The sequence below is a fragment of the Balaenoptera acutorostrata genome, chromosome 4 (assembly GCF_949987535.1).
Source record: "Balaenoptera acutorostrata chromosome 4, mBalAcu1.1, whole genome shotgun sequence".
Taxonomy (NCBI): domain Eukaryota; kingdom Metazoa; phylum Chordata; class Mammalia; order Artiodactyla; family Balaenopteridae; genus Balaenoptera; species Balaenoptera acutorostrata.
This window is the reverse complement of record NC_080067.1, coordinates 45666315-45689379: the sequence shown is the minus strand read 5'-3', so window position 1 is coordinate 45689379 and position 23065 is coordinate 45666315. Positions and strand designations below refer to the sequence as shown.

The 23065-nt window shown below is 41.2% G+C and overlaps 1 protein-coding gene across 7 annotated transcripts in view; it reads right to left on the bottom strand.

Moving 5' to 3' along the window:
* SCHIP1 (schwannomin interacting protein 1) overlaps positions 1 to 23065 on the bottom strand; it is a 121001-nt gene that overhangs the window by 16351 nt on the left and 81585 nt on the right. For 6 of the 7 annotated variants that reach the window (XM_057545142.1, XM_057545143.1, XM_057545141.1 and 3 more), the window contains one exon: positions 11635 to 11753. In XM_057545142.1, coding sequence (XP_057401125.1) covers positions 11635 to 11753 — 119 coding nt within the window. Of the gene's footprint in view, positions 1 to 11630; positions 11754 to 23065 lie in introns of those variants that run through there. The other variant, XM_057545145.1, reaches the window with a different exon arrangement.

The following is a 23065-nucleotide window of genomic DNA, read 5'->3' as shown; positions in this document are numbered from 1 at the left end:
TCAGCGAAAGCCACGGAAGGTAGCTCCAAAGGCGGCTGGAGTGTGAATGGCCCTCTCTGGGTTTTCTTCTCCCAATCCTGCGCATATGTTTTGTCTGCTTCCTTTTCTAAGGCTCGTTAGTTCTGGACCTTCCATCTGTATGTGTTCGCGTGAGGGCTGGTAAGCATCCGACTCCACATGGCCACAGAATCTTCTCACTACTTAAGTGACGGATAGAGAAGCGGACTAGCGTTCACCAGCTTTTCTCTGGTGAAGCAGCAGCCCCTGTAGCCTAACCCGATTCTCTAGGGAGCTATAAATACTGGCATTCCTCAGACAGCTGCTGATTCTAATTCCACATCAGTGTCTGGTTCCTTCAATAATGACCACTTCTATGTAATTAAATTTGGAATTATAGGATCTTAATGTTAAAAAATGCATTTTCACCAGAAATATTTTCTGCACGAACTGAAGACCAGAATGAGTACTCTTCTGATACTGCAATAATAATGGAACAAAACAGCCATCTCTCCTAGGTGCCAAATGTGGTCTACTTTCTCTTAATTAAAGCCAAATGATTTCTCAGCAATCTACTTTCTGAAATAAAAAGAATTACCACTTTTGAGCATCTACTATACTGTAGGCACTTCATATATATTACCTCTAATCCTCAGATACACCTAAAACAAGTATTATGATCTCCATTTAGCATATGAGAAAACTAAGGCTCAGAGGTTAAATTATACAAGGTCACAAAGCTGGCATTTTATTCTAGGAGAGTGTGGTGAGAAGCCAGGGCACTGTAAGAAGGCTAGAATAAATTCATGAATGGAAGAATAGAAGAGAAGATGAAAAAAGAGCAAAACAAAAACAAAACAAAAAACTGGAAACAACTTCAATGTCTAACAATAAGAGATTAAGTATATTATGGATTGACAAATATACACTGATATGTATAAAATAGATAACTAATGAGAACATACTGTATAGCACAGGGAACTCTGCTTAGTGCTCTGTGGTGACCTAAATGGGAAGGAAATCCAAAAAAGAGGGGATATAAGTATACACATAGCTGATTCACTTCGCTGTACAGTAGAAACGAACACAACATTGTAAAACAACTATACCCCAATTTAAAAAAAAGATTGATAGAACTACAAAAAAAAGTATATTATGGTGAAATATATGACGGGCCATTATGCAGCTAGTAAAAACATATATAATGGAACAGTTATGAATATGGGCAAATATTCCTGAGGTATTGTTAACTCAAAAACAGAAACAAAAACCAAGCTCTAAAACAATAGGTATACTATGATTCCAAGTTTGTAAACAAAAATGTGGAGCTTTCTGTACAGAAAAAGTGGCAGGAAATATACCTAGATATTTTTTCGTGGAAGAAATTCAGTTGACTTCAAATTTTTCTCTTTTGAGTGTCTCTGAGCTGCTATGTGTGGGCCTTTAGCAGGAATTTAAGAAAGGAAAAGGAGAGAAAATGGGTGCGTTGATTAGCACTTGTGTGTTGGAGAAAGGTGAGCAGGATTAAGTAATGGACAGCTGGAAGAGGATGGCTGCATGTCTGACTCGGATGGTGTCTATGCAGGGACCATGACTCACGTGTGCGTCAGGCTGGGCTTTTGTTTTTGGCAGGGTGCTGGGGGTGGGGGATCCTGCCCCCAGCACGGGGGAGGGCAGTAAGAAACACATTTTCTTATAAGTAAACATTTCTGTGGATGGACTCTTTGATTCAACTGTTGCCATCCCTCCTCAACGCAGTCTCAATCTCATTCTCCTTTTTGGATCTGCATAGATGATAGACTCTCAAGTAAGGGATATACACTTCACTCTGTATTTTTTTTTTTTTAAAGTTCGCTGATATGGTTTCACATTCCACAATACAACTAACTCCTTATTTATTTATTTATTTATTTATTTATTTATTTATTTATTTATGGCTGTGTTGGGTCTTCGTTTCTGTGCGAGGACTTTCTCTAGTTGCGGCAAGCGGGGGCCCCTCTTCATCGCGCTGTGCGGGCCTCTCACTATTGTGGCCTCTCTTGTTGCGGAGCACAGGCTCCAGACGCGCAGGCTCAGTAGTTGTGGCTCACGGGCCTAGTTGCTCCGCGGCATGTGGGATCTTCCCAGACCAGGGCTCGAACCCGTGTCCCCTGCATTGGCAGGCAGATTCTCAACCACTGCGCCACCAGGGAAGCCCCATGGGTTTTTAATGCATGTGATAATCTGAATGAGAATAATCTGAGGGGCACAGAAAATTTTACAAAAATACTGAACAAAAGGATTGTGTCATCTCCAGATGACAGAGCTCACGTGCAGTCAGTGAGGCTGTTTTCTCATAGCAGTGAGTGCTTATGTAAACTCTCAAAGGAGCCGGTCTTCATATGAGCTTTGTGTGTCCATACACATGTGAGGGACCACTGTCTAAAGGGAGTGCAAATTTCAATAATAAAGTCATGATAACTTGTCAAAGATGATGCACCAATGAAAAATCATTTCTAGAAGTTCTTTTAATTAAACATTTGGCTGTCCACTGGAGCCATTTTTAAATATAAAATGCAGCCCTGTGGCCTTTTTCTCCCTGTCTCCCACCCTTTTGCAGTAGCTCTGACAACTGAATTCTCACTGGCGATAATAATAAAATTCATAAGACAGAGTACAGCTGGATATGCCTCTAGCAAGATGTCAAATTTCACTTGCACAAAATTAATTGCACCTAATTAAACTGGGGTCATTGGCTTTATTGTAAAGTGAGGCTATTTATTAGACACAGAAAATTTCACAAATGCCAATTTGCTTTTCTTTCAGGTTTGTAAAAGAGAAGAATTGCTTACATGATTAAATTTGTTTTGCCATTTTACTCTTATTACTCTTCAAAAGATCCACTTCAAATTTTGTTTCACTTTAAAAATTGTGTAATATTTTAGAATACTGCAGATAATTCTTGGAGGGCATAAAGATGATAGGTTTTCTGTAGATTACCCGATGAATTTTCAAATAGGATAAAAAAAGAATTTGCAAACTACCACTTGCAATGACAGGTACTTTGGAATTACTCATATGAAGGATTTTCTAAGCAAATTAATAGTACACATGTATGAGATTAATATGAAGTTCAAAAGGTATGTTGCATGTTACAAATAGGTTGTTGTAGTATGTACCTATTACTTCAGGAAAGCAAATTTCATTGTGTTGAAACAGGACAACCTCTTCTCACCCATGCTGGGTGTATATGACCACTGTGCTTACTTCTTCCAGGAAATTATGCAAAAATTATTACTGTCAGAGACAAAAGGATGATATATTTTCCTGGCAAAATGAGGCTGGTTTGACCTGTGATCTGTGGCAGATTATATATTCAGATTCTCAGTTCCTCACATTCGAAGCTCCTATGAATCCAATTTCTTTAAAGGCTCTCTAGATCACTGCTATCTGTCCTATCGATACCAACTCCCTGGGCCATGCTGCCTCCCCGCCCCCTTCTCTCCATGCAGCCCAAACACAAGAGGAGGTGGTGGGTAACTATTACTGGTCTTATCTCAGCCATTCACCAATAAACCTATAAGAACAAGAAAGAAATGAGTTTTGATTTGGGGATGTTGGAATGGCTGAGATAAGTAAACAGTAATCATTATTCAAACCAGTGTCTCAAAAGCTCTCTGGGGAATTTCTGTTTTTCATAATCTTCACAACGCATGGAGAGAAGGGTATATAGCCTTTTCTAGGTTACAATATTACACTGCATACTTTGTGAATAGACTGTATTATGTTGTATTTATATTTATGTGCATGTAAATAAAATCTATCTTGGGGTAAGGGAAGAAGATAAGTTGGGGGTCAGGTTTATTTTGTGTTACTCTGAGAAAAGGAGAATGGAGATGGCAGAAAAAGTTTTCTCCATGATGTCAAATCAGGTGGTAATGTTTGAAAAATGAAAGACTTCCTAGATGTCTATTACTAATGACCACTCTGTCTTGTGTTTTCATAGCAGCCAAGCCAGTTTCCATTCCTTTAATAACACTAAGCTATATAAACTCAGAATCTGAAATATAATGCTGAGTCAAGATTAATTTGGTCAGGGCTTCCCTGGTGGTGCAGTGGTTGGGGGTCCGCCTGCCAATGCAGGGGACACGGGTTCGAGCCCTGGTCTGGGAGGATCCCACATGCCGCGGAGCAACTGGGCCCGTGAGCCACAACTGCTGAGCCTGCGCGTCTGGAGCCTGTGCTCCGCAACAAGAGAGGCCGCGACAGTGAGAGGCCCATGCACCGCGATGAAGAGTGGCCCCCACTTGCCGCAACTAGAGAAAGCCCTCGCACAGAAACGAAGACCCAACGCAGCTAAAAATAAATAAATTAATTAATCAATTAAAAAAAAAAAAGAGTTAAAAAAAAAAGATTAATTTGGTCAATGAAAAAATATTTTATAGCAAAGTATTAAACTAGTCATAAGAGAAAAGGAATATTTAATTTTTCTAAGAACATGAGTAAATCTAACATTTCTTAGAAACTTATGTCAAAAATAGGTAATTCATTTCTCTCATTTCCTTTTAAGCTTTTAGCTGGAACATTTTTGAACAGAGAAAACCGACAAAGGTCATACGATCTCAGTTTGAAAAGGCTGATTACGTGCGGATTAGCACATTTTGAAGAAAAATATGGCACTTCCTATACTTGCCACATTTCAGTAGAAGTCAAATTTAATTAGTTGAGTTATGAAGCAATATCGAAAATTCCTTTGCTGAAGTATTGGGCATGAAATGTCTTTATGGGATTATCGTTAAGTCTAGCTTACATTTAATAGCTTGTCATTCTTTTTTTTTTTTTTTTTTTTTTTAAATTTTATAGCTACTTTATTTATTTATTTATTTATTTTTGGCTGTGTTGGGTCTTCGGTTCGTGCGAGGGCTTTCTCTGGTTACGGCAAGTGGGGGCCACTCTTCATCGCGGTGCAGGGACCGCTCTTCATCGCGGTGCGCGGGCCTCTCACTATCGCGGCCCCTCCCGTTGCGGGGCACAGGCTCCAGATGCGCAGGCTCAGTAGTTGTGGCTCACGGGCCCAGCTGCTCCGCGGCATGTGGGATCTTCCCAGACCAGGGCTCGAACCCGTGTCCCCTGCATTAGCAGGCAGATTCTCAACCACTGCGCCACCAGGGAAGCCCCGCTTGTCATTCTTTTAAAAAGTGCTTTAGGAGATAGCACCAATTAGAAAAATTCAGTGGGGCTGAAACCCAAAGGCCAACTGAGAAGGACCTACCCTCACAGGAGCAGCTTAAACATGTCTTCCCAAAGGACCCTCCCGCTACTTCACAATTTCTCACATAATATGAAGTTAATTTTTACAGGTAAACACACACCCTTTAAGATGCATAAATAGAAGTCCACTATTTTGCCAAAGGATCCTACTTACCTGGGTAGGCCCTGCCTTAAAAGTAAGCTTAGCACTTCAGAATCCATTGCGTGGGCAATTAATTTTAAGTCCTCAGCCTCATTTAAAATTGAGTCCTGAGCTCCTTAAAGCAGTAAATTCAGCTAATATTTACCTGGTTTTGATTATTTAACTAATTCAACATGTGTGCTATGGAGCATTCTGGAGTGCCACATCAGTGACCTCAAAGTTCTAACATCCCTCAAGTACTTTTGTAAGAAAGAGGTAAGGTACTTCTAGCTCAATGAAGAATTTCAGGAATTGTAATACATTAGAGAAAGACTAATTCTAATAGGGATGGAGAATATGGGTTACACAATTGCAATCGAACATTTCCTAAGGCTTTTCTCCTACATTATTACTGAGGAAGGAGAATGGCAGTCAGTCTTTGCAGACTTTAAATTTACAGGGAAAAAGTGACATTTCTTAGGAACGTTAAGTCCCATTATTAACCATCATCCTAAGGGGGATCCAAAAAGTCATCGTGTTCTCAGAGAGGATGATCTCATCCCTGAATGTGGAGAGGAAAACATATGAAAGAACAGGATATAAATAATCTTCCTTATGGCGAGTCAACAAGTGTAGCTTGTTATGAGCTACTGTGAAATACATATGTGTTTAGATAGCTGTCTCTCCAAAGGGGGTAGATGACTAAGTGATTCTCAAATTCTGCTCTGCCAGAAGAGTTTCAGGTGGGCTTTGAGGGTTTATAGGGGAGGGATGGTGAGGGGCACTGAATGTGAAGTAGAGTGGCATTGAAGGGAAATGGTGGGGGATGGCATGTTCTGGGCAGGGGTATCCCAACCCCTCTCCTTCAGTCCTCCTGGACCAGAGGTCTGCTTTGTCTTACATCCATGGTTTCTGCAAAGGATTTTATATTTCTGCTATTAAAAATAACAAAAACCTTCATGAGACTTCTAGTTACACATGGCATATGGAACACAGGAATTTATCTTCTCTCTCTTCTGAAATCCTACTAAAACAATATTAAAGGAAGAAATAAGGTATGAATCTACATGGACAAAGGAAATGGAAAAGGAGACAGTGGCACACAAGAGAGTTTGAAAAAATTTTGAAAGACAAAATGCAGATGGATGAGGGGTATTTGACTTAACTACTTCAATTTGCTAGGTGTCTGCAGGGGTGGCTGGTGGAGAAGGCACATGCATTTTCACTTCAGGATCCTGGAAATACTCAGGTGCATCCAAAGGCAGGGGAGTGGGGTAAGTCTGTGTACAAATCAAGACTGATTAAACAACTGAAAGGAAAACCTAGATCTTCTAACTTGCCCTGACTACATGTGGCCTGGCAGAATGAGAAAGTTTACTATCTAGAGAGGCTGCATCAGGGGAGCTCTGGGCTAGGGCTCCCTCAGGCACAGCTGAGGTGGCAATGAAGCGCCTTACTGAAATCAAGGGAATTAAGTGAAATTCTATGTGCTGAATCGTCAACCGTTCCCCTGCTAGAGTCTTACACTGGCAGCCAGGCTTAAAATTCCTTAGGATGAAGTTGGAGAGTTCTTCCCTGTGACAACTTACAGCCCAAGAGAAAAGAACTTTGGGCACTTTTAATTGGATGCACCCTTACAAAATAGTTGTGTTTTTATTTGACCATTCTAAAGTGAAGTTCAGCATTCATTAATTCAACAACTATTCAGTGACTGACTATGTATTAGACACTATCTAAGCAATAGTTATGGTGGTGAACAAAACAGACAAAGGCCTGCTCTCTTGGGGTTAATTATTTTCATACTAGAGAAAGACAAGGAACAGATTAAAAATATATATAATACAACATCAGGTAATGATAAGGACCACAAAGAAAAACAAATCAGGGTAAGAGGATAAGCAGGGTAAGAGAAGAGAAAGTGGTAGGTAGGTTGGGAGTTTACCTTTTAATTGGGTGGTCAGGGAAGGTCTCTCTGAGGAGACAATATATGTCTCCAAGCCCCAACCAGAAACTTTACAACAGCTTTTAGTGTTTTACACTTAATTATTAATAGAAATAAAAATGAACAAAAAAACAAACTCAGAAAAAATCATGGACAATGTAGAAATCAGAAGGAAACATTTTGAACAATTTAACTAAAATTAATGCCCTCAGTGAAATGAGAAAGTATGATGGGAAAAATTTTGAAAACATAAACAAAATGGACAAATTCTTAGAAAATCATCAGAAACAACTCATCAGAACTGACTCAAGAAGAAATCAAAAGTGTGTACAATCTTAAAACCACTTAAAAACAGAAGCAGTTAAATCAAACATACAAAGTAGACACCGGGCCCAGATGGTTATACTGGTAAGAAACAGCTCATTCCAATATTATGTAGACTTTTCTTAGACAATACGAAAGGGGGAATAGTAGCTAATTCATTTACACCAGCATAAACTTATACTAAAACCAGAAAAAAAAGTTACAAGAAAAGAATACAACAGTCATTCATGTGACTCATGAATATAAGTATAACAACCCTAAATAAAATATTACGTATAAAATCCAATACTGTTCAAAAAAAGATAATACCCCCAACCAATTTTGGTTTATAATAGGTATGCAAAGATTGTTCAATATTTTGAAAACCTATAAATGTAATTCATTAAGAGATTAATAGAGAAAATCATACAATCATCTCAACAGATGCAGAAAAAGCACATGATAACATCAAATACCCATTCATGATAAAAATGTTTTTAAAATTATGAATATAAGGGAACAATGTTAATCTCATAAAGAGTAAAATTAAAGAAAACGTAAAATTAACATCATCCTAAATGGAAACATTAGAAGCATTCCATTTAATATGAGAAATGAGCTAAGGATTCCAACTACTACCACTTTTAATCCTCAGTGTACTAGGGTACCTATCCAGTGCAGTAAAACAAAGAAAGAAACCAGAAGTACGAGGATTAGAAAGGAATTTTAAAAGCTGCTATTTTTTGTAGATGATATTGTTTTAAACTTCCAAAGAATGTACAGACAACTTTACTGGAAATGATAGGAGAGTAGAGAAATACTAGGTATAATAATAACGAAATGGCTGGATACACGACTAGTGTACAAAGTAAGCTGCAGCAAACAACAAGAAAGCATTATCGGGCTTCCCTGGTGGTGCAGTGGTTGAGAATCTGCCTGCCAATGCAGGGGACACGGGTTCGAGCCCTGGTCTGGGAAGATCCCACATGCTGTGGAGCAACTAGGCCCGTGAACCACAACTACTGAGCCTGCGCGTCAAGAGCTTGTGCTCCGCAACAAGAGAGGCCGCGATAGTGAGAGGCCCGCGTACTGCGATGAAGGGTGGCCCCTGCTTGCCGCAACTAGAGAAAGCCCTTGCACAGAAACGAAGACCCAACACAGCCAAAAATAAATAAATAAATTAATAAAAAAATAATAATAAAGGAATTCCTTTAAAAGAAAGCATTATCAAAGAGAATTTAAGATAGTATCAGAATATCAAATATCCAGAAATAAATATAACAAAAGATATGCAGTATCTCTAAATGGAAAACAGGGATAGGAAAATTTAATACTGTGAAAATGTAATTCTCCCCTAAATTATTGGGCTGGCCAAAAAGTTCCTTCGGGTTTTTCCGTAACATCTTACGGAAAAACCAGAACGGACTTTTTGGCCAACCCAATATTTCCAGATTCAATGCAATTCTAGTCAAAAATCCCAAGACAGTATTTTGCTGAACTTGATTTGATGATTTAAAATTTATATGGAAGAATAACAAACTAAGAATAGGCAGTAAAAGAGTAAAGAGTCCAGATAACAGGACTTATTTTGAAGCTATAGTAATTAAGACCGTATGGTACTGGTGCAGGGATAGAAACACTAACCAGTGAAATAGAATGTATTCCCATTAACGTATAGTCATACAGAAGTGGTCTGTTAGATCAGTCAGTAAAAGAGAATTGTTACTAATAAATATGATGGAAAAAATGGTCATGTATATGGAAAGTGATGAAATTAGACTTCTCCATACCATATCAGGAAACCAACCCCTGATTGCTTACAGACTTTAAAATAAAACAGTTTTAACTCTTAACAGGAAATCTAGGTTAATGCCTTTTGGAGGTCAACTACAGAGGTCAAATCTGACCTCTGTAGTTAATTCTACTTTACTTTCAAATGCACATAATACACACACACACACACACAACTTTAATTTTAAAAACCACAGCTCCCGTCTGGACCAGATGGATATGACATGGCTGAGCAAAGAGATGGGGTTTCTAGAAGAAAACTTTTTGGTGCTTTGGGGACTACTAGAGGGCAGTAGCAGAGATCTATAAGACTATGGGGTCCAATCTACTCATTTTACAAAAATGAGGAAACTGAAGCATGGTAAAAACTAAGTAAATTGCTCAAGTCTCAGAATTAGAAGCTGACTAAGACTAACCCTCAGGTGTCCAGGTCCCTAGGCCCGAGCTCCTCCTGCCACATCCCACTAGGAGGAGAAAGAGGCGCTTCCACGGCAGAGGGGAAGGCTGACCTTCCAGCTCTGGAATGACATATGCGGAGAGTGCAGGAATCCTCTGAGCCTGAGCTGGCCCACACCCAGCTGAGGGGGACACGCTGTGGCCTAAACACTGCATGGCCAGGCCACAGCTCCTGTCCCCAGGCACTAACCCACCAGCAGTGACTCCTACATACGCACATATATGAGTGTGTGTGTGCTTTCTGATTTTTGCTGATTTAGATGAATCTGTAAGGATCAGACAGAAGTATGAGGCTTACTGAAAGCCAGATAAAATAGATACTAAAGTGTCTAATTCTGGGCCTCATACGAAGGAAAGAGTGGAAATCCGTTGGCTGAATGAATGCATGAATGCTATCATTTGTCTCCCACACCTGGTTTAACATGGTAAGTATACCTAGTATTTATACAGGGGATGTTTGCTCTTAGAGAGCCCAAAGGAAGAGCTAGACATTCTGACAAGAAATAGATATTTGGGGAGGGATCAAGAGAATGCTGATGGGTCTTCAGTTACTACCATCTTTATTAAAACAATGTTTTATGTGCTTTAATCACTTGGAATACCTGTATTCATAACAGTTAATTTTGCAGATTGTCTACACCCTCCCTAATCAAAGTGTGACCTATGTACTGGCAGCATGAACATCAGCTGGGAGCTTGTTAGAAATACAGAATCTTGGGGTTTCCCTGGTGGTGCAGTGGTTAAGAATCCGCCTGCCAGTGCAGGGGACACGGGTTCGAGCCCTGGTCCGGGAAGATCCCACATGCCGCGGAGCAACTAAGCCCGTGTGCCACTGAGCCTGTGCTCTAGAGCCTGCGAGCCACAACTACCGAGCCCGTGTGCTGCAACTACTGAAGCTTGTGTACCTAGAGCCCACGCTCTGCAACAAGAGAAGCCACCGCAATGAGAAGCCCATGCATCGCAATGAAGAGTAGGCCCTGCTCACCGCAACTAGAGAAAGCCTGAGTGCAGCAACAAAGACCCAACGCAGCCAAAAATAAATAAATTAATTAATTTAAAAAAAAAAGAAAAAAAAATACAGAATCTTAAACCCCACCCCAACCTACTAAATCAGAATCAGCATTTTAACACAATTCCCAAGTGATACATATGCACATTAAAGTTTGAGAAGCTCTGGTCCACAATCCTATTTTCTAGATAAAATTATAATTTTAATATATTTTAATTGCAATTAGAAGTTATGCAAATGATCAATGATACCCTGAAATCAATTAAGATAAAAAATAAAACCCACCTGCAGGACAGGTTAAGCTCTGTAATAAACATTCAATGATCAAAGTGGGAATTGTATTTCTCAGTTACCAGTATTCATTGCAATCAAATGCATCAGGGGGGTTAGGCTGGATGCTTTGGGACTGCTTAATGGGAAATCTGGTGGTCTGCCACACTTCTCCAAGCACCAGTCGGCTTGCTTAAGAGTGTAGCTTGATTCCCCCTTCACAATGCAAAATCAGAATTGTGTCTAGAAAAAAAATGAAATATAGAAATCTGACCTCAAATGGCTGGGTAAATGGGCCAAAAATCCCCAAAACTAAAACCCAAAAAACAAACCCAACAAGCGGGTAGAGAGGGATCTGTCTAGCACGCAAATAAAGGTGGCAGTATTATGGGGAAAAAATACTCAAGGATTTAAAGGATATCTCTTATTAGACATACATAGTCAGATGACAAAATCCATTAGGTACATATCAGAAAATCAACTCAAAACACTCACCGGGAGGAAAGGCTTGGCTTCCCACTTTTGCTACAGCTGGTATAAATTCCCGGGCCATCATCAAAGAAGCTTCCAAGTGCCAACTTCTGTCGGATAGATTCTCTTTCATTTTTCTGTGCCTAAAATTTCAGAAAAATAAAACATGCCGATAAGCAGGCAGATATGTCACAACCAGAGGCAATCTAACTGCTAAGTCTCTTAGAACTACAATATTACACAAAAAATAAACAGGCCAAAGCACAAGAGCATGTGAATTATTAAGACTGAAATTCAACCAGTCCTTCTTGATTCCACGTCTGTGAGCATTTTCAATTCTTTGGAGTCCTTTATGATCACTAGTCTCGGAAATCACCATCATGGTAGTAAATGATCGTCATCAAGACAGAACCACAGCTGACCCCTGAACAACACGGGTTGGAGCTGCTCAGGTCCACTTACAGCAGATTTCTCTCAGCAGTAAATACTACAGTGCTACACCGCCCACAGTTGGTTGAATCTGCATATGGGGAACCGCACAGACGGAGGGCTAACTATAAATTACAGGCAGATTTCTGACTGTGTGGAGGGTCGGTGCTCCTATCCCCAGGGGTTGTTAAAGGGTCACCTGTAGATTATTTGGCACTATAATCTTTCTTCTTCTTACCTGCTAAATATAACAGAGTAAAGTCATGGAGGGCAAGCACTTTGTCCTAAACCAAATCACTTTTATCTCAGATGTCGCCCTTCCCTGGATCTTTTCCCTTCTTTACATGGTCCCTTCAGTCCACTTTCTCTATGGCAAGAACATTAATTCGTTCAACCAACAGGCACCAAGCCTCTCCGAGAGGCAGAAGCCACACTGTGACGCTAGAAGGCGGCCCAGGACGGATAGACACAGCCCCTGCCTCCACCCATTACAGTATTGATGGGGACTCTTGTTTCCATTCAAGCTCATCTCACCAGGTTTAGATTGTGAGAAATCCTAACCTAGTGCCTGGAATAGCTGGAGGACTCTCACTGGACCCATCTGTTTCATATTTTGAAGGGAAGTCAGGTCGGTGTGCATAGGAAAAGGATTTGGTAAACTACACTCCTGAGATAACTAGGATACGTTTACAACACTTGGCTTCGCATAAAAGTCCCATAAAAACTCACCATGCTGAACTTTTAAACCCTTTAAACAACAGAAGATGAGACATGATTTCCTTAGTTAAAAATAAAACAACTACAAAAAAACAAATAATGAGTTAGACATCCTGGGGTGAGGATGAGAGTTTGGTTTTCTGTTTCGTGGGATGAGGGAGGCTGTGAGAAGCACCATTTCATGTTCTGAGCAGGGGGCTGAAGGCTCTGCGGAACAAATTATATAACGAAACCCAGCTCACGCGAGTGGGTGCGGTTACGGAACGCACGACCGCCTTGATTCTCTCAGGAGGAGGTTCTGGAGCCACGTTGGCTGCTACCAGTACCCGCAGGTTACAGTGAAGGCTCTGAGCCATCCTCTGGGCATCACTGTGTCACAGTAATGAAATGTACAACCTATCGGAAGGGCAGGCTGAAAAATGGCTTCGTTTCATCCCCAAGTGAAGGGCAATACACTACAGGTTAAGGCTGCTGTTTAATATGATAGTTACTAGTCACATGTAACTGTTTACATTCAAATTAAAAATTAACTAATTAAAAAATTCAGTCCCTCAGTCATACTAGCTGCATTTCAAGAGCTCCAGAGCCACAGGTGGCTAGTAGATATCATATGGGAAGCACAGAATAAAACATACGACAGCGCAGCACCGCTAAGACAGCGTCAGCTTCAACAGTCTGCATCAGAATTTCCTGTAGAGACTTTAAAATGCACATTCCCACTGCTTCTGAGCCTTTGGGCTAAGATCAAGTGTAAAATACACATCCCTAGACTCTAGCACTGGGTATTTAGTTTCAATGGGTTTGAGAACTTCTGGTCGAAGGAAAGCTCATCTTCATTCTCCTTTTCTCTAACATTTTAACATTCTTGGACACTACAAGCACTCTTTCAACTTTCATACTTAGCAATTATATTTAAATCTATCTGTCTATATAGATATCCCTCTCCCCCATTGTGTCATGTACCAGTGGAACTGTGTCATACTAGGAGCTCCTGTATTTGTGTGTATGTGTTAATACAGCCACAAGGTGAAAGACTACTTCTATACAGTTACAGACGTGATGCTGATCTCATATTGTTACTGGGCTAGCACAGCACTGAGCCCTGAGAAAGTAACCATGAAGTTGTAAAGGGAAGTAAGAATGCTTTTAATTTCACTAACTACTTGCAACTGTACTGCTGGGAACCTTAATTAAAGCAACCCACCCTTCCAAATATGTAAGGCTGGTACTGGTGATGGTCCTGCCAAAACAGAACCACAACACTTGACATCTTTATTTAAAACAAATTCATTTCAAAATCCCCAAATCTGCCACACAGATTCAATGTAGTCAGTGAACCTATTTCTCAATCCATATAACAGCCCAAAGAGAATATCACTCAATGTCCTCTACAGTCAGAAAACTGTTGAGTGGAATGAAATATTCAAATATAAAATCGGTAGATCACAACATGAGTGTTAATGACTAATGTTGTCTAACATTAGCCTGGGGTCCGGAAGAGGTTTTATTTAAAGAAAACACCTATCCCAGGTGTGAGGTGTGAACACACACTTGATTTCATGTCTATCTTTCCTGATTTACTTTGTACGCTAAAGCTATAGATAGTGGAGAAGGTCTTAAAAATATTTCTATTCACATTAATTACTATTTTTATACCGGAATACTTCATTAACAGTTTAAAGACAACTGTTTTGTAATACACAAACTTTCTCCTCTTCTCCTCTTCTCTCTCTGGATCCCACTGAACAAATCAAGAAAAGTATAAAGCATATAAAAGCCACCATAATCCCACCACTTAGACACAGATCGCTGCTAACATTTTGGTATATTTTCTTCTAGTTTTTTACCGTATGTGTGTATTTTTCTCTTTTTTATAAAATTGAGATCATAATGTTTATCTTATGAGAATTTCCCTCCTTCATTCAAAATTCTTAAAAAATACAATTGTAAATGGCCGCATTATCATTCTCTCCTCTGGAGTTATCTTCTATTGTTAACCATTTGGGTTGTATCCAATTAAAAATTACAGAGAAGTTAGCATTTTACATAAATTCCTGCCCACATGTCTGATTATTTCCTCAGGATAAGTTCCTGGAAGTGGAATTACCAGATCAGCTGAGTGTGAACACTTGTTGAGGCTCCTGACACATTCTGTCACACTGCTCGAGAGAAAATCTGTTCCAATGTACGTGCCCACCAGCAACGAAAAAGGGTGCAGCTTTCACTATATCCTGGCTAACACTGAGTATTTTCACTTAAAAAAAAAAAATGCTAGTGTTTTTAATTTGATAGGCAAAAAGTGCTATTCTTTTTATTTTAATTTCTTTGATTACCAGTGAGATTAAATATTTAATTTTTTTCAGTTAATGTACTTGCTTTCCTCTACTCACTCCTAGCTTTGCTTATTTTTCTATAAAGATCTGAGAGTTTTGAAAATTTTATAGTAAGCATATGATTAGTCCTTTTGAGTTTGGAATCTAAATGTTATACAGTTAAGTCAATAGCTCACTCCCTCTGAAGTGTCTGCTGGCTCTGTGCTTGGAAAGCCCTTCCCAGTCCAGAGGTAAAGGATCCCACTTGATGTTGGAGGATTAAATGAGAAAATTTATGTAAATTGCTTAGTGGCAGTACCTGCCCTATGGTAATGTAAATCTGCAATAAACGGTAGCTATTATGATTAATCCTCCAACAATTCCTGGTCTGAAGATGAGGAAACAGAGGGTGAAGGAAGGTTACCCTATTGTTAGATAGAAGAGCTAGGATTCAAGTCCATCTTTCCGGTGCCAGATCTTCCTGCTCCTCTTCCACATCACTCCTCCACATCGATCAGTAAGGTGTCCACGTGGACACCATGCTGAAGATAAGAGGCGGGACTTAGATTCAGATCGACTTCTTTCCTGAGATGGATGTGATGCTTTCTCAGAAAAGGAGAACACACCTGACTGCAAAACATACACACCACATGCCTAATCATAACCGCAAATACTTACAATACAAATGTCTTCTTATCAGAGCCATTCATTGGACACCACTGCTCAATCTTTCTTTTGGAACAAACCGCCCTAACCTTTCAAATAACTGTGATTCAACTGACTAGTAAAACCGTTTTTCTCTTAAAATTCAACAATGGAACCTGATTTCCTTCTTGTTGCCCACATGTGTAAAGTATGAGTGTGTGTGTGTGTATGTATGTGTAGTTTCAAAATTCTTTTGTTCTCTAAGGAATTACACCTGCAGGGCAATTACGTAAGTCCTCCAAACCCCCAAAGCCCAAACATGCCCCAGGGCGAGGAACAGCGAAGTGCACAGGAAAAGGGAGAGGCGGACTCAAAACTACACTCGCAAACTGTGTTTATGGCAAGCAGAGCCATGTCCCCTCCTAAAATGGTCTTGGGAAATACTGTCATAAAACAAAAGTGAAACGTCTAAAATTGATGTTGCAGGCAAAAAAGCAAGAGGGCGCCTGAGGAGGAGCGGCTCGTCACTATGAGACAGAAAGACCATCAAGAGTGAAAATGTGCTCACAAACTCACCATTGACCAGCCACAGGCAGTTTTTTGTCCTTGCCTGTCGACGAATTCCCTGCTGCCACCCCCTGTGCCTGGGCAGATAAGGCTCACGATGGCTTCTGAGGGCATCATGTGAGCTACGATCTCAGAACACAGACCACTGAGCCCTTCCAGACCCCGAACGCCCGTGCTCAGCCTTTCCCATTGTGCCACCGTTCTGCTGCAATTCCCCAAAGTCGACGAGAAGAAAGAGGGGGGATTTGGTAAAAGAAATAAAAAGCAAACGGCCCAAGCTAATGTTCTGCTTGGGTAAATATCAGCTATCTCCAAATCTGGTCCGTCCCCAAGTCCTTTCCATACTTTCTTCGGGACACGGCTGCACCCGGCCCTTACACACCGGTTACCCGAGCCCCTCCTTGGGTCCCGCCTTCGTCCCTCTGGCACCCCGTTCACCTTGCTCGAAGCATCCTTGTGTCTCTGAAGCAGGGGCCAACTAGTCTTTCACATGCTGGTCTTATAAATGTATAAGCAGAAGACTGTGTGTCTTGTGCATTTCTAAAATTTAATTGGCAAACTGCATTTTCTTGGGGGCAGCTGCGGGCCCACTGAGGTTCTCAGAAACACACTTTGGAACATAACATCCTGAGCCTAAACCGAAAGCCAGCTGGTGCTCAGGACACTGCCAGCAGCTGCTTCCTTCTGACTCCTGCACAGATGCTGACCCCACATAGCTGGAAAGGAGAGGGCCTGTCTGACCCAGAGGAAGGGTTTCCTTAAACTCCCCAAAGGAGGAAGACATTTAAGGAAGCTTGGCTTAGAGAGTCGTGGGGCGCAGTTGATGCGAATGTCACAGCAGTGCTCTAGGAACAAAAGCAGATGTAAGCTTGGGAGCAGGGACAACCGGGGCTTGGATGGGATTCAGTTGTGGGGAAGGGAAGTGGGAGAAAGGAAAATGTTTCCTCCCAGGTTTCCTGTCTTCCATCTCTTCCCTGGATTGATCTTCCCCTCCTCCCCAGCTCCACGGTTTCTTACTTTTACCTGTGCACCATGGGAACTGAAATAGCCTGTTATGTTATTGGATGTGCTTATTTTATAATCCTGCCTCAGTACAATTCACTACAAATCCAGGAAGATACCACTTCTAGCAGCCTCCTTTCTGCCTTGCTAAAGCTGTTACCTCCGTCAGTGCTTCTTACACTTCAGGGTGCATACAAATCCCCTGGGGATCTTATTAAAATGCAGATTATGATTCAGGGGTCCTGTATTTCTAACAAGCCCCAGAAGTTGCGAGGGGTTAGCTATTTCACCAGAAGTTTCTCTCTCTAAGTTGAATAAGCCTCCAGGCCTTGAATTTTCTTTCTCCATCTTCTACCTGGGTGTCCCACACAGGGCTCATGTCTGTTAAAGCAATGATAACCAACGGGAAAAAGGAAAACAATGTGTCATTGAGGAAAAACTTCCTAAGGGCTGGGGGCTGCATTATTCTAGAAGCTGATGAATACCCTGGTCCCGCAAGGCCCAGGAAGAAACTCTGGATGCAGGGAGGTTGCTGTGTCATCGGTGCGCCCAGTGGAGAATCTCATGGGTGGGTGCACGCACAACGTGGCCCTCTCTCTCTCTGGTCACAAATTTCTTTAAACCAGTCGTGCTCAAACTTGATTCTGCATGAGAATCACCTGGAAGGCTTGCAAAACCAGAGACTATTTTTCTGATTCAGAAGGTCTGAAAGTGGGGCTGAGAAAGTGCATTTCTAACAAGTTCCCGGATGCTGCTGGCTCAAACACCCTGAGAACCATGGCTTTAAACACCTGAACAGATCAAGGAGCTACATGCAACACAGAGTTAGTTCTTCTTTAATTGAGCACAGATCTGCTGCCTGTGGAACGTCCAGACTCTGGATCCAGGTGCATTGCATTTGCAGTCGTCTGGCCTCTGCCAAAGGCCTTGCCAGGATGCCTGTTTTGAAGCAATTAATGATCCCGTTGCTTCAGTGCAATCTATTGCCTAGCGATATCTGGCATCATTGCCATTAGCGGCATCCACCAGGGAATGCAATTGGGATTCTGCAGCTCCCGGTGGAAAAGAACTCTTCCTTTAGTAAAATAATAGTCACTCTTATTTCTCTCCTCGGCTTAAGAAAGAAAGTTTTACTCTAAATTTATAGGCAGCATTCTAGTGTGGAGGAGTCTGAGGCTTTTAAACATTAGGAACCACAAGGACAGAACTTATTCGTTAATTAGGCAAATTTTATTAATTTTCTTTAAAACAAAAAATAAAACAAAACCCAAATATACTGATAGTACTTTCTAATTATTTTCTCACTATGGGTTTATCACAAGATCAAAATATGAAAACAGCATTCTGTAAAAATATGGATTGTATGCTTTTGAATGTCAAGGGCATAAATACTTGCTCTGTGCAGGTTATTTCAATTTCTTGCATCTTACTTCAAGACGCAAGCTTCCTGGGAAGAGCTTTTCAATTATTAGTGGAAGTGAAAGTTAAATAACCTAGTATCTTTCCATTGTATCACTCAGTGGATAGTAAGTCTGGTTGTTTTGTTTTCAGTTTGTTTTCCTGACATTTTCTATTTCAGATACTTACACTAAACAATCCAGAAAGGTCTCCTGAAATGCTGCTGAAATCTCTTATCTTTGCATCCTCGCACCCATCTACCTAAACAAGTCCTCTGGACTAGACGTCAGGCCGGGCTGTTGGGCAATGTTGAGACCTGGGTTCGGCTTGCTCAGCATCAGAATCACGGGAGAGCTGCCTTTAGCTACCTGAAGTCCAGGACGGGCATCCAAGGGGGGTCCAGGGGCCTTCTGACACTTGTTTCACTAAAGGATTTGCCAACATCAAAAGGGTTGGGATGCCAGTTCAGAGGATGGAGATGTTTCTTTACAATTAGTTAACCCTGATGATGGTTTGTTTGGCCTATCGACTGCATTCCTTCTCCTCACGCTATAGGGAGAGGAGATAAACATGAGCAGGCAGACAGAAGTGCTGTCCTGCAGAGTCCCTAACAATTGAATATCTAATTGTTAAGGACCGGAGCAAAAGTATTTAACAAACCCCTAGGGTTGAAGTTCAGTAGCCGTTTCCTGGCTGAATGGGAACTCTGGTGGAGGTAAAGGAGCCCAGGGTGCAATCTACAAGGATGACTTCTGTAGTGGGAGTGTTTCAATGTCAAATCCTAAAGGGACACAGTTGAAAATTAAAGTTTTCCTCACCTCTGAGCAGCATAGCCAAAACATGAACTGCTGGGTGCATCTTGAGCTCTCTCGGGTTCTCAAACGATTGCCTTCAGAGACTACTTTTATCACAGGACAGTGTTATCTGGGGACTCTATTTTTAACAGGTGCCATTTTGCAAGTCTGTAAAACCATCTCAGTCATTCAGTATCACCGTCAGAACACGACAGTCCAAAACACCTACTGCAAGGTTATGCAACAGCCAAACCACAATCAACCACCAGGAAGCTGGTGTCCCCCGCCTCCCATGTCAAGGTGGGCTGAGGATCTGGGGGAGCTGAACACAGGTGTGTGACCAGGAAGGAAAGCAGGAGCCCGGTGCAGGGCAATCGGGGCCAAGAAGACCCAAGTTAACCTCTTCACTCTGACACTTACTACTGTAAGTTACGGAAACACTTTAAGTCCCAGTGTCTTTTTCTGAAAAAAGGGATAAAGATACCTTATTTTTTAGGTTGTCTTAAGGATTAAATACAATACTATATAGAAAGTACTTGGCACAGTGTCTGATCCAGAGAGAAATTCATGAAATGGTCTTGTTGCTAATATTAAAGGTAGGGGCGGGGTAACCTGCTGAGAAGAGTAGAGAAAAGGATAAAAGAGATACAGAAATGTCCAGAACAGACAAATCCAGAAAGACATTGATGATTGTGGTGGGGAGGTGGGAATCAGGAGTAATTGCTAATGGGGACGGGCTTTTTTGGGGGGGTGCTGATGCAAATATTCTGGAATTAGATACTAGTGGTTTGTAGAACCTTATGAATATACTAAAAACCATCAAAGTACATAATTGGACATATGAATCTTATGGTATGTGAATTATATCTCAATTAAAAAATAAACCGTACCCTCCCCCCAAAATGTGTGTGTGTTTATTTTTTAAATTGAAGTATAATTCACATACCATGTATCTGGAAAATCTAGTTATCTGAAAGAACCCACTCCCTACCATGCTGGCTTACTGAGGTGCGCCAACAGGGTTATATGATGCAAAGAGGCCTGAACTGGGAGTTACGAGGCTTCATATTTACAAGACCTAAAACCAACCGGGCCCGTTCCTCCCTTGAAAGAAAAGGAGACCCTGGCCCAGAAAGTGGAAGAGACTGTCCCGGGGGGCTGAGGTGGGGCTGGGCTCCGGGGTTCAGTAACTTAACGGAGTTCCTTAAGCATATTCAGCCCTTACAGACAGGAAGACGGGAGGGTTCACGGAGGTCGACGGCTGCTTTTCCTCAATAATTGTGTGGGGAGGGCAGAGCTCTTGTCTGGAATGGCAGCTGGCATTCTGTGTTCCTGTTTATTACAGTTTATCTCAAGCAGTCATTTCCATTCACCTTTTTAAAAAAACATGAGGCGCAGCTGTGGCTTCACTTTAAATATTGTTCCTTCCAGCCTTTTAATTTTTTCACGGGCTCCTCCCTAATCTTTCAGCATAATTGGATGCACCACACGAGAGACAGCACCCCGGAGAAACAAAGCCAGGCAAGCGGGCTTGCCCATCCTCTGACCACACATGGCCCTGTCCGCAGCTCCTCCTGCCAGGAGTAGCCTGGGCACAGAAGGCAAGGCCAGCTTGCTGGTGTTCGCTCTGCTCTGGGACAAAGTGGGAGGCAGTCCTCTACCGTGCTTCATGTTAAATTTTCTTGATTTCCTCTCTCTCCCCACTGCTATAATGTGGATCTATCCCCAGCCCTGAGATGGTGCAGGCTGTGCGTTTTCTAGGGCCACACTGACCATCTGAACGTCCTTCCAGGTGGCATCAATTCCACGGCAGCTTATTTGTTTGTACGCCTCCCCATTTGGACTGTGAGCTCCTTGAGGGAAAGCCCAGTCTCCCTTTCATGATCCTGGCCCCGCACACAATGCTAAGGACACAGGAAGGCTCTTGGTGAGTGACGGCTGACGGGATCAGGACCTTGACTGGCAGGCTATGTGCCTCCGTGTCCTGAAGACAATGGGCTGTGGGACCCAGAGGGTCAGAGGTTGCTCAGAGCAAGGCAGGGCCATGATAGACTGGACTTAACACACCTAGGATTCTGCCAAGGTGCAGGCTTTCCTTCCTAGATACTAAGATGTGCTTTCGGTCGCGTACAGTCTTACTACTATTCCTGAACAAACCAGAGGTCCTTAATGAAACATCAGGACCTTCCCCAAGGAAATGGAGCAGATGTGTACTCTTTTCCTTCCTTTGCCTGGGTGGAATCTAATTTTAGTCATCATAAAGTGACCTTTCCCCTGAAGGCTGTTTGCCTGACTTAAACACAACCTTGTAAAATAATCCCTATATACATGCAGTATTTATTAGTGCAACTGGTATAAAAAATTCTACCGTACCCAGGCAGGGATATACCAATTTCCCAAGTGTTTTGGACAACTGACCTCAGAGTGACAGGAGATGAAAGAAGAAGTTATTAAAACTTTTATTTTTATTTACGTTTTAAACTTCTTATTCTTAAAAATCTCTACTTGTATACAGTCAGCCCTCCATGTCTCTGGGTTCTGCATCTGCAGCTTTAACCAACCAGAGATCAAAAATATTTGGGAAAATGCCAGAAAGTTCCAAAAAGCAAGACATGAATTTGCCATGTACCCAGTAACTATTTACATAGCATAGCATTTACACCGTATTAGGTACTATAAGTAATCTAAAGATGATTTAAAGTATACAGGAGGATGTGTGTGAGTTATATGCAAATACCGTGCCATTTCATAAAAGGGACTTGAGCATCCTGGGATTTTGCTATCTGTGGAGATCCTGGAACCAATCCCCTGTGGATACCAAGGGACGACTGTATATGTTTTATACATACAAGATGTATTTTTACAGTGGTATATATGTGTAATTTATGAATAGAATATATGTATATTAAAGGCTTGGGCTCAAAAACATTTTACTGATGAATACAAGGTGAAAAAACCCTACAGACCACTGCTTTATGGCATCTAATTTAATTTTCTAGTTAGTCAGCCAAACAGCAAAAACAAAACAGAGAAAAAAAACACTTAGAAAAGAAAGATTCTAATTAGGAAAAGTGATTTTTATATTAGCTAATTATTTTCTATCCTTTGTATTTTAAAGAAAGCATATGTTGCCTTGTTTCACTAGAAGTTCTTAATGAAATGATCAATAATGGTTTTTCAAAAAGGAAGCCTTTGTAGTTATCATGATATGCATACATTTGAAAGCACTTTGCCTGAGAAAAATAGTTAAAAGCTGAAATGACAACAGAACGACTTCCATGTTTAGAGTCCACAACAATATACACTGATCTCTGGGCATCCTTCACATCTAAAAGTTTCATCTAGTGGTCTTTTGTACTAACCTCTCAGATACTATTTCTCTTGAAGTCACATGTGGTGTTCTACTGCCTTAGTGAGATTAAGGGTTGTACAATTCAACTTTGTTTTGTTGTTGTTGATGTTTTAAAGCTACTTGAGCCTTACATGTTTGTCATTTTAGTCAACGCTGTTTATCAGGTTGCCCGCATACCATGGCTCAGTCATTCCAGGCATCTGAGCTCTCTCTGTTTCTAAGTAGGATGCAACTACAGT